Source organism: Lepus europaeus, chromosome 9 (assembly GCF_033115175.1).
Source record: "Lepus europaeus isolate LE1 chromosome 9, mLepTim1.pri, whole genome shotgun sequence".
In the NCBI taxonomy this organism is placed as follows: Eukaryota; Metazoa; Chordata; class Mammalia; order Lagomorpha; family Leporidae; genus Lepus; species Lepus europaeus.
In genome coordinates this window covers 28,109,263-28,121,627 of record NC_084835.1, presented here as the reverse complement: position 1 = coordinate 28,121,627, position 12,365 = coordinate 28,109,263, and the positions used below count along the sequence as shown (strand labels likewise).

Sequence of the window (12,365 nt, the reverse complement as noted above, 5' to 3'; positions counted from 1 at the left end):
AAGGTTCCCCCAAATAAGTATTTGTTTTACAAACAGAAAACAGGACTTTTTTTTTGCATTTTCGTTTCAGGGGGCCGCTTGTCACACCTGAATGGTGACCCAGCACCCCATGAGGACGCCATGTAGCTTTACAACAGTGACACCCGGACGCACCAAGACTGCCACGCGGCTTCCATGGCTGGCTGCCAGGCGCCATTTCTGTGGCAGATAAAAGTGCTTTTTATCTTCCAAGGCACTTTACAATTTCCACCAAAATATCTCATCTTACAGAATTTGAGAACCATAGCCCCTGCGACGGCCAAATCCTCAGGTGGTGAGGATTTCCCCATAAACCTGTGCCATATGCACTAACGTGGGGAACCAGACAAGCCCTAAGTAAGACGTCCTGCTAGGCTGACAACAAGGAATAAGCCACCTTAGGAATCCAGAGTGTCGCATGTGTGCGCTGCAGTGCCGGCCGACTGGCTGATCTTATGAAATTTTCGGGATCTATTATTGGTCAAAATAAACATGACCGTCACAGTCACGTTCCAGGAACGATAAGAACTCGGAACTTCCTCTAGACGCTGTCGACCCACTGGGATTTTTCAGCTCCACATCTGACAAGCACGGCCTATGTTTTGCATATTTCATAGTCGACCTGTGGTGTACCTTTTTGCGTGATTTTTGGCAACTCGTGAACGCATCACGCAGTCAAAAGCCCAACGACTACAGCCGAACAGTTAGAGGCACCTCTGCTGAAGGCAGAGATTCTAAGATCTGGCAGAGGACCCTAACTGAAAAGGGCAACCAGGCCCCAAGGAGGTGCTAGACTGAAGAAAGAAGTGTCTGCCTAAGTGTCAGCCTGGCCCACGCCGGCCCGCAGGCACAGGCGGCCTCGGCCAGGCTCACCCACGCCAGCCCCACAGGCTGCCCCTGCACTCACCCGCACGGCCTCGGACTTCTTGTGAAACATCTCCTCCATGTTCTTCGCCAGCTTCTTCACCAGCTGGAGGCCGTCGATTTCTTCTATGGTGACATCTTTTTCATACTCCTTGTATTTCTGTAAGGAGAGAGGGAGCGTTAGAGGCACATGAGACCATGCAACGCTGATTCTAAAGCGTGTCTTCCAGCAGGGAGGAGAAAAAATAAAACTGTGAGATGTTTCTGTTGGATTCGGGGATAGTGGATTATACTTCAAAATTATAAACCAAGCATGGAGAAAAAAAAAAAAAAATGGGAAAACTGCTCTGGCTCTCCTGGGAAACTCACCCAGCACCCGGGAAAGAGATAAACTTTAAGCCAATCAAATTCTTTATCATCTGTGAATCTACATGGGGCTGATTTGACCCATGGTTCACTCAAATTCTCAAATACAGTTTTTTATTTAAAACCCATAATATGCCCTGGTAATTTATCTGTTTAAGCCAATCATTCTCAACGTGTTCCAAAAACTCCTGGGCAGGTCCCCTTGGACTGTTCAGAGGCTCTCAAATTCCTCCTTTTCCCAAGAGGGTAGCTCTGTGAAGCCAGACTTTCTTAACAGATTTCAATAGCTCACAAGGTGAACACACAAGCAGATGAGACTCCACCTGTCCTCCATAAGGCCAAATAAGGAGAGATTTGTGGCAAGGCAAACATCTAATTTTGAGGGTGAGAGGAATGTAATATTTTTTTATAATTTTTAAAATGTAATGTGTGGGGGAGGCTGAATCCAGAGAGGCCTAGAGGAAACTTCCTGAGCCTACCTCAAATTTGAAAACCTGTCTTTAAGTTTCAAATCTCTGGTGGCAAACACCCCAGCCCCAGGGCACTTTTGCCTAACAATCATTAAGGTGGTATAATAGGAGTGGCTAAGACCCTTTTGCATTACATCACCCCACCCCTTGCCTGCATCCACTCAGTACCATCCGCTCTGTACCTCAGCTATATATACACCTCCCTTTTACAATAAAGTGAGAGCCTGCTTCCACTGGGCTCCCCACCGCGTCTGATTGTCCCCCGGGTTTGGGGAAGGCTGAGTGGCGGGTGGCGCACTTCCCCTCCTCGGCCAAGGCAAGCTTCGGGCAGCCTGCCTAATTCTCTGGCGGTGGCGAGGAAGAGTCACCGCAGTAATGAATTGTTTTTAGTCTTTGAATTAGTTAACATCTTCATTTCTTAGTTTAATCGCTAACAGGACAGATATCAACATATACAACCCACATAGTAAAGGGACACTTTTAGGGGGTCTTTGATATTTGTTATAGTATAAAGGGGTCCTAAAACCAAAAAGCTCATTTATCTGAAGACTTAATGTCATTCCTGCTGGAAACAAATGCCGTTCACAGGAACTTCCAAGTAGAGCCCAAAGCATGTGTGATGTCACCATGAATCCCTGGGACACATTTAATTGTTGGGAAACTGGGCCAGTTACTGACTGCTCACCCCAGCTCCTACTTAGGACAAAGAAGGGGCTCCACATCTCATCATGGCTCTAGGGTCCTGGGGAAACATTTCTGAAGTGGAAAAATGCAATGACTTTTGAGTGGCAGGAGAAATGCGTGAGACACAGTTTTACATTTTCTCTCTCTCTCCCTGTTTACCTTCAAAATTGTAAACCAGGAGGAGGCTCCTTGCGTATGGGGTGTATGGGAGGGTGGGGGTGTCTTGCACACAAAATTCTTTCCCTCCCAGCTCACATGTGCTTTGAGGCAATCATCCTGGGCATCCTGAGAGGACAGTAGGGCTTGAGGACAGAGGGAAGGACCGCAAGGAAAGGCACAAACAGAAAGACTTCCCAGCTCCCTAAAATCACAAGGGAAGCCCTACAGCTGGGGCTAAGGCTCAGCTCTGGCCTCGGGTTCCAGGCACATTAAGGTCCCTTTCTCACAGGTACAAGGAGGCAGAATGTCCCCAGACATGGAGTCCCCAAAGCCTACCAGCAAAGCAAGAGGGCTAGAGGGACCTTGGACTGGCATTGAGACCTCTGACGTGAACATGAAGCCAAGGACTCGAAGGCTCTCAGAATTAAGTCGATCTGAAGACATTTTCCAAGTGTGATTTCAGGACCACCTGAATTTGCATCAAGATGGATATATGCAATGTTACTTATCACATATTCTGAGCTCCTCTGTGTGGTCCTGTAACAGACCATGAATTACAGGTTCATGTCTCTCCCTGCTCCCCAAAAACCAGCTATAAAAAACTGGGTTTGTCTTGAGGGCCACCCTCTTGGCATCTTAAATGTAAAAACATCATCCTTTCTTTCAACTGCCCATCCTCCCCAGCAAGGTTGCCCTGGCTCCCCAAGACCCATCCCAACTCTCGGAGCACACTGTCTGATCTCTCTGGGCACAGTAGCTTAGGCACCCAGGATGCAAGGGCAAGGTCTCATGGTCTCCATTCCAACCCACAGCAGACACTCAATAGGATTTCTCTGGCCAAAGCTTGATACAGAACAATTGCAGTTACACAACGCAGGGAAGACGCAAGTAAGGAGGCAGCTGCATTGTCCAGTGCCATAAGCATAACCTTCCCAGTTGATGTGAAGTTCACTGGATTAGCCAGGTTGTGGGACCCTGGCCAGCCCAACCCTGGGGCTCGAGCCAACAGCGTCCTCTGGCGCCTGAATAAAACTTCAGTGACAATCACTGGAAACTTTCCCTAAGTTGAAACGCAAGCCATTCTCTTTGGAGCCAAAACTCACAGGGGGTTCCCTGCTGCCTGCCAGATGTGCTCCAAATGCCAACAGCAGAGGCCAACTTATACCCAAGGCTGATTCACCTCCAAAAATGTAAAGTTCAAGGAGTAAAACAAAACAATGGCCACCTGATGTTGACAGTCGGTGAAATGAAGCTCTGTCTTAAGCAACCCTATATTTCAAGGTGATCTAGAGGCATCAGATGAAGAAACATGAAATGGATTTCACCACAACTCCCTCACCCCCAATCTTCCAGTTTTTATATCGGGCCCCAGCAGTCTGGCCACATGCGCTGTTTGCTTTTGTTTCTCTCCCAACAGAGCTCTAGAATGCAATCGATTCCTTTAACGCTGATCCTTCACCAAGTTTTCCATGAGTCCTCCTATACCTCCTTTTTGGAATCTGCTCTGTGCATTTTGGAGGGATGTCAGTCTCCCTGGACCACTGTGTGTGACACAGGGAACTCACCTCAACACGATGCTCTCTGCCAAGCCGGGGAGCCCAGCCCTAGGGACCATCCCAGCTGTTCACTGGCCCCATTCCTCCGGCAGCCTCACTCCTCTTTCCTCGGGACACACGCCTGCAGGGCCCCTTGGCCAATGGGCCAAGAATGTGCTGCTTTCTCACCACCCTGGGGAAGTTATCCCATAAGCAAAATCCCTCTGGCTTTTCAAGTCGCATTAAAATCTGCTGGAATCAGGCCAGCACTATGTAACACCTTACTCTTAGCAAGAAACATTCCACTTTGTGTAATCAACAGATTTTGAAGAAGAGGGAATGTAACTCAATGAAGATCATTAATCAATTGCAAGTCCTTAGCAGCTTAGAAGGGTGATAGATATCAAAGCCATTAGGAAAACACCTACAACAGGAACTAAGAACACGACCACCAGCAACTGGACAGACTGAACTACAATAGGAAAATAGAATTTCACATAGCCACATGGCCATTCCAAAGCTGGTCAAAGAATGTAGGAAACATGCATATACTATGCCACAATAAATTTCAAACAGTAATTGAGCAGTTTTTGCTTTAAATCATTAATCTGGGAAAAGGTATCTAGCACATGCTGATATCTACTTTGGATATCAACATCCAATATGGGAGTGACTGGGTTCAAGACCCAGCTCGCTGGTGCTGTGGCATAGTGGGTAAAGCCGCTGCCTGAAGTGCAGGCATCCCATGTGGGCACTGGTTCAAGACTTGGCTGCTCCACTTCTGATCCAGCTCTCTGCTATGGCCTGGGCAAGCAGTAGAAGATGACCCAGGTCCTTAGGCCCATGTACCTGCATGGGAAGACCCAGAGGAAGCTCTTGGCTCCTGGCTCCTAGCTTCGGATTGGCCCAGCTCCAGCCATTGTGACCATATGGAGAGTGAACCAGAGGATGGAAGGTCCTTCTATTTGCTTCTCCCTCTCTCTGTCTGTGACTCTGCCTCTCAAATAAATAAATAAAAAATTTTTAAAAAATGTTCACAGCTGGTTGTGCAATTACAATAGATATTTTTGTATGTTCTTCATGCTATGTGTATTTTCTAATTTTTAAGATAATCTCACTGCTTCTGAAATCTGAAAATGTGAAAGTTGTGGTTATATCTGAAATAGAATCTGTGCACTGATAAACAGATTCTTTTAAGGGAACCTGGACCCAGTGAGAATCTCCATAGTTAAACCACATGTCCTCATTAGCAGAGTCTTTGGAAGTCAATAAAATTAGTCCTCTGTGTATCACAGCCCCAGAACCAAGCTGGGAGCTTTTAGCATATTAATTCATCTAATCCTCCAACTACCCTGGGGGGTCGACACTATCCGCACTTTGTAGGTGGGGAGCTGTGGCAGAGAATCAGTGGAGGGCTGCAGTCAGTGGTGACTGAGAGGGCTTTAAAGCTAACCAGCTCATCACAACGTAGTGGGTCAGGAGTAGAAGAGTGGCAGTCTCATCATTTGCAAACTTGCTGCACAGAGCCCATGTCCCTGCCTTCAAAATACCTGCCTCGCTGATTCTGTAGCCCACAGAGAGCCAAGCAGCAAAAATCGAAGACGGGCTCCACTATCATGTGTGGCGGCTGTCTGTGGGGCTCTTCCGAGTGAGTGGAAGCCACCCAGGGACACACTCTGTCCCTTAATGGGACCCCTGATCCAGAGAGCTTGGAGCCTGGTCCCCAAAGAGCACACACAGCTCGTGAGAAGGAGAGGGACAAACCCACACGGAAGGTGCCCTGGAGCCTCCATCAGAAATCACTCAAAGGCTATGTGCGGGCTACAGTGCAGCTTCTGTTCTCCAAGGCACCAAGAAAGACCAGGAGAAGGAAGGTATGGAACCCCTCCCCCTCCTGGGGGGAAAGCTCCCCACACAGCTGGGCAGACAATGGAGCTTTTTCTGTTTTCTATAGCTTCAAGGACCATATCATAAATTTCTTTGGTTTCATGTAAAAGCAGTCATCCTTCAGATGGGAAAAGGAGTTAGGGAAGTATCAGTAGGTCCCTGTAAACACACGAAAAGGAGACACGCGTTGAGGACAAGAACAGGAGAACCGGCTGTGCCACCAGATGACACGCTCCAGTCAGTCTGCCTCCAAATGCCGGCTCCAGCACTCCATTTCTCTCTTGCTCTAAACACTGCATTTTGTGTCTCCAGTATGCCAGGCAGAGTGCTGAACACACAGAACAGCAAGTTAAGGAAGCTTGAACAGGCAAAAGAAAAACACACAGCATGACAGTCAGTGCCCTGGTGGGGGCGCTCAAGGCAGGGACTCCCATCCTGCAAAGCCTTGTGAGGTGGGAGGTGCAATACGGGATGAGCATTCCAGGCAGAGGGGGCATTAAATAGGAAGGTCTACAGACAAGCAGCTGTGGTGACTCTCGGAACTGCCTGCTGTTCCACTTTGCAGGAGCAGCAATGGCCATGTGGGGGACTTGGGTGACAGCTGAGGCAGGCCAGTGACATGAGCAGAGGTCAGGTCCCCTAGGTGGGTGTTCTACGGTTAGGAGTCTGGACCTCGTCCTGATTTGGGTATGGGGGGAGGGGTAACAACGGGAAACAATGGTGTAAGGGTGGAGGGGGAGGACCAAGAACAGATGCATCTTCTGAAAAAACATCAGTGTGCAGAATGAAGAGGAGCTGGACAAACCCAGATGGAGACAAGGAGGCCGGAGTCCAGTGGCCCGGACTCAGGAGACAGCACCTCCCATAAGACCTCAGGAGGTCCAATGGTCAGAGACTGCCATGGCTCAGGTAGGCTGGCTGGGTCACTCTAAGGAAGGCATTTAACCCCTTGATGTCCTCACTCAGACCAGGGATGATGACATCCATCCTGCAAGGTGCCGGCGCAGTCTCAGTGGGAGGACTGAAAGCCCCCAGCACAGCACCCGCCCCTCACAGGTCCCTCCAAATCCTAATGCTCCCTCGATTTGTTCTCTTGTCACTTCTGTTGCAACAATTCTAGTAAGCATTATTTCCATTTTCTTGTCTGCCTGAACTGAGGCTCTTAATGTAACAGATTCCAACAGGGTGCCTAGGGATGCTGAGGCTCTCCCTCTGCTGGCCCCTGGCTCAGTGTAGTCCCTGGAGTTGGCTAAGCAAGGCAGCCTGTGGCCTCAGCAGCCCCTCACAGGGTCCCCTCTCAGCATTCCTGACACAGAAGGCAGGCAAGCCCGAGAAAGTATTCTCCCCGGTCACAAGCGAATGTCTGAAGCTTCCATTGCTTCTGTTAGCAGAATCAGCATTTGGCAAGAAATCCTGTGATGTGCCATGGACATTTATCATTCGAGAAGGGAGACACAGAAATGCATTATTTCTGCAGCATCTATTTTGCCAGATCATTTCACACAAACACCAGGGAGAGAAAAGCACTATTTCACTGTCAGAACACTTAATGCTGTTCATACATTTGGGTCATTTTTTTCCCCTACATGATAACTGCATATCTACAAGTGAGTCACCTGGAACACCCACCAGAAAGGGGGCTCAGGTCAAGTGACTCCTGTCTAATCACAATTAATTGGAACTAAAACCGAGAATGGAAGAGAGGCCCTGGGTACACTTGGCACCAGGAAGAAAGGCCCCCTGAAGAGAATGGGTGCAGAAGTGTCATTAGCCAAAGAGCAAGTGCAGGGGCCAGCACTGTGGCATAGCAGATAAAACCTCGGCCTGCAATGTCACCATGCCATATGGGTGCTGGCTCGAGTCCTGGCTGCTCCACTTCCCACCCAGCTCTCTGCTATGGCCTGGGAAAGTTGCAGAAGATGGCCTAAGTCCTTGGGCCCCTGTACCTACACGGGAGACCCAGAAAATACTCCTGGTTCCTGGCTCTGGATCGGCACAGCTCCAGCTGTTGCAGCCAACTGAGGAGTGAACCAGCAGATGTAAGACATCCCCCACCCTCACCTCTCCTTCTCTCTCTGTGTAACTCTTACTTTCAAATAAATAAATCTTAAAAAAAAAAAAAAAAAGAGCAGGTTGATTTGAACACAGGTTTCCTGGCTAAATTTTCTAATCAAAACAGCTCTCCATAGGCATAATTAAATTACTATATAGGGTTGACAGAAGGTTCAAGGAAGGAAATGGTAAAGGATGGACCCACCATCCCCAAAAGGAAATCTGGGAAATTTGCCTACAAGCCCATGACCTGAGAGCAAGGGGCCTGTTTCTCCAGCCCTCTCCCCAGTCTCTGGCATTTTGTTTGCAGTCCCCTAACCCAGATCCCCTGAGAAACCCCATCACTGGCAAAGCAACCTAGAGCCAAAGCAGGTGCAGCACCCTTCAAAGTGGTTTTCCAGTACAAGTAGAAGATGCTTTCTGTTCCCATCTTAATGTTCAACTGTCTTAGTCTCATTCCATCATGCTTTCAAATAGTCACAGTACAAGAGATAAATTCATTAAACCAACTGTTTAAGTAAGGATTACACCAGCAACAGTAACAAAAAGCATACGCTGAAACTGCTTCTATTTTTATCCATTCAATAACTATTCACAGATCATCTACCACGTGCCAGGCTGTGGCAGGGTGGGGGAGGGTGCTGGCAAATGCACGTGGCTCCCAGGGTACAGAGAGAGGCTTACTTCTAGTTTGTTTTGTTTTTAAATAGGTAATAAGGTAAGGAAGTTGGTGCAGAGCTGCTTGGATCCTCACCATCTAAACCCTTGGATCCCACCCAGCTGTCCAGCGGGCACACTTGTCTACAGAGCAGCTGTGTCGTTCTGGCCAGATGTGGGAGGTGCTCCAGCCAGAAATGGCACTCTCGTCACAGTCACCAGGTAGGGTTGTAAAACAGTGGGTTAACCGAAGCTCCAAGACAGGGCGAAGACCGTGCACCTGCATCCCGGGTACGCAATCTATGAAGAACCTTTGTAGTACAATGGGATGGTCATGAGAAACACAGGGCAGCTGGTAAACAGAGGCAGGACATCTGTGACCAGGGCTTGATGGACAGGGGAACAGTGAGAGGTACAGGAAGGCTCTCTGAGAGCTGTGAGCTCCTGTCCCTCATTGAAGAGTGAGGGAATGAGGGAGTGATGTCATCTCCTGTGTCTTATGCCTAGTGAAGCCAGCTGACCATGGTGGGCTGGATGGGAAAGAAGCTGTCCAGCTTTGCTTTGCTGCTACTGATTCAGAACCTGATACCAGTATCCAGCCTCGCTTAGAATTACTGGCCAAAGTTCAAGTCCAGGAATTATCAATGTGCACTTGGTAGGCCACTGGCATGATGCTAAGACCCGGGACTCCTCAACCAGATGTACCAAGTAAAAAGACTACTGGCACAAGTTACTCGCTATGTGACAAGGTACCAGCCTGCACCACAATGGTGGATGACACCAGCCTCTCCCCTGTTCTTGGGATGATCAAACGCAGTGAAGTGTGTCAGGTACCCAGCAGAATGCCAGGCACAGAACAAAGGACTCAAGCAATGATGATGGTGACAGGCAGTGGGGGAGGTAATCAATCTAAAACTTTTGACAAAGGTTATTCTCTTTCCTCAACAAGAAAAAGTTCTCAACTAAGATTCAAAACCTCACAGACCAGGATGGGCATTTAGCCTAGTGATTAGGATGTTACTTGAGACACCGTATCCCATACCAGACTCTGAGTTCAATCCCCAGCTCTGGCTGAGACTTTGGGAGGCACCGGTGATGGCTCAAGGCCATGGAAGACCTGCACTTAGGTCTTGACTTCTGGCTTTTGCCCATAGCACAGGGATTACTGTAGACATTTGAAGAGTGAAAAAAAGGTTGGTCTCTCTCTCTCTCTGTCCCCTTACCTGCCTACTATAAAATAAACAATAAAAAATTTTTAAAAAACCTCACAGGACATTTAGCTCCAAATATTACTCTGTGTAATGGCGTTTTCAGATATATTCGAAAGGCTCCAAGGGGTCCCCAATAGTAACTTTTTGGGAAGGGTTCTTTTCTTGCAGAAATTGGGTGCCAGAGTCTATATTCACATGGGGGGATGACAGTTTTCTGATGTGTTTCTCAAGATGCTGCAGTAGAAACCAATCATCTACAATTTGGGGGCATCTCCTCATAGGCAGTGTCATTTTCTTATTATGACATAAATGTACTTAGCATTCCTCTCAACTCAATTATTGCGTGCAGAAGTGTCACTTCAACACACAACACTCCAGAGCAATTATGTTTCCAAGTAAATATACTTCCAAATCCTTTAAGCTGATGTGATGCACAGTTCTTTCTAACCATAACTGTAACAAAACCACCTGATTCAATGGAACTCTCAAAGAAGAACACCTTCCTACTTGAAAATGGAATGTACTGAATGGAACAAATAATTTTGTTTCACATGAGTATGCCAATGAAGCATCTCCAAGGTCAAAAAACACCCAACTGCTAACGTTGTGCTCTTTCAGATCAAGTTCAAGTTTGAGGAAAACCCTTAACAATGCAATTTTTCTCTGTTAAAGCCACCAGAACAAGAGACACTTTGCATCAAGAAATGTTTAGGAGTGAATGGGGGAGGGGCATATGGGGCACTGAATTACAACCCCAATAGCGAGCAGAGGGGAGGCAGGAGCCACCCAGCTCCAGGTTCTGCAAGGCTGAGGCGAAGCGAACTCAGGACATCAAATACAGGCGGAACTTGCTCTGCAGGGGGAGAAGCAAGGCAAGGCAAAGAACCAGTGTGGAAGGCAGCAGAGTTTCCTGGCAGGTTTTTAAGAACTGCTGGGGGAAGAAGGGGTGTGTCCCCAGTGACTTCTTATCTTCTGGCACCACCTCAGGAAAGCACTGTTACCAGAATTTCTAGGGATCTTGGGGTCCCCCAACTGGCTGCCCACAGCGGCCTGCTAAGTCACTGAGATCCAAGGAGGCCGCCCCTCCTGCCCCTTCAGCAGCCAGCTCTGTCATGGGTGGTCTCGGACAGATTTCCACCACTATCATCCGCTGTCATAGTGCCAAGTCCTGCATTAAAAGATGACTATCTGTCCTCCCTCTGTTTCACTATTAGATATATATTTTTTTAATTTGATAATCCATATGCTTTTATTGTTCAACACAGTCAACTCAACAAACACCACTGATAAATTTTAGGTCTGGGGTGATAAAACTGCATGATATTCCTGTTTTATATAGGAGAAATTAAGTCAGCAAGCTACGAAACCAGCTGTGGATACAACTATCCTCGCCCTGGCATGGTAGCATAAACATACTGATTAAAATCTGCAGAATCCATCTGTCCACTGAACAAAATCAAGTGTTCTCAGCCCTGTTCAAGCACTCCATTCCCAGGGTATTTTCTGGATTCCTGTATGGGGCCAGAAAATAGACTTTTCCTGCTGCTGTATGTACATCCTCACAGCCCCACAAGCCCAAGCAACGATTACAGGTCCATGCGTGGTTGAGAAGAAAAATCTCACGGCATGCATTTACGAGTATTTTTATGTACATCAACAAATTTAACTACAGTCAAAATACAAATAATAAAAAGTTACTTTCGAAGCCTGCACTACTTGATATGGCCTGACTTTCGTAGCCTACTTTTCTCAAACACATTTTCCTGATGTTCCAGATGAAAATAATTCATCTGTCCAGTTCCTACGGACCAGAGGGAGCCACAGTAATCTACAGATAATAACTGCAGCTTGCACTTACTGAGTACTTCCTTGGGATGGGGGGGGGGGGGGGGCTAGCACTTCCCCTATTTTACCAGTTAGAGATCTGTGATACAGAGAGATCAGGCCACTTACCCGAGGCTACAACACCATTAACAAGTTAGCAGTTAAGGGACAATGGCTATTGTAATAAAAATATTCCCAAATGTCAGTGGCTTAACACAATAGAGGTTGATTTCTTGTTCATGTAACCAACCCACAAGAGGGTTCCTCACCAGGAGAGAGCCTCCCACACAGTGTCTCAGGGGCCCAGGATCTGCCCTGGGGCTCTGCTGTCCTCTCAGGCCTTGGAGTCTTTTGCATTCAGCCAGCAGGCGGAAGAAAACATGGAGAAGACAAGCCTGCCTCTGCACCCCATAACAGGAAGTAGCATTTGGCTCTGCATCCATCCTACTGACACTAACTAGCCACATGGCCCAGGTGGGCAGAGAGGCCCTGAATCATGGCCCCTGGACTGGTGAGCCATCTGTAGGCTAAGACAATACTATGGAAAAGGGAGCATAAATCATGGCGTTTGAACCCAGGCATCATAGCCCTGGAGTCCCAGGCTCTTCACATTGACACCTCTTCCGTCAAGAGACTGA

At 47.8% G+C, this 12,365-nt stretch overlaps 1 protein-coding gene across 1 annotated transcript in view; it reads right to left on the bottom strand.

Moving 5' to 3' along the window:
* CACNA2D3 (calcium voltage-gated channel auxiliary subunit alpha2delta 3) overlaps positions 1-12,365 on the bottom strand; it is an 877,616-nt gene that overhangs the window by 684,507 nt on the left and 180,744 nt on the right. The window contains exon 3 of the mRNA XM_062200176.1: positions 926-1,042. Coding sequence (XP_062056160.1) covers positions 926-1,042 — 117 coding nt within the window. The remainder of the gene's footprint in view (positions 1-925; positions 1,043-12,365) is intronic.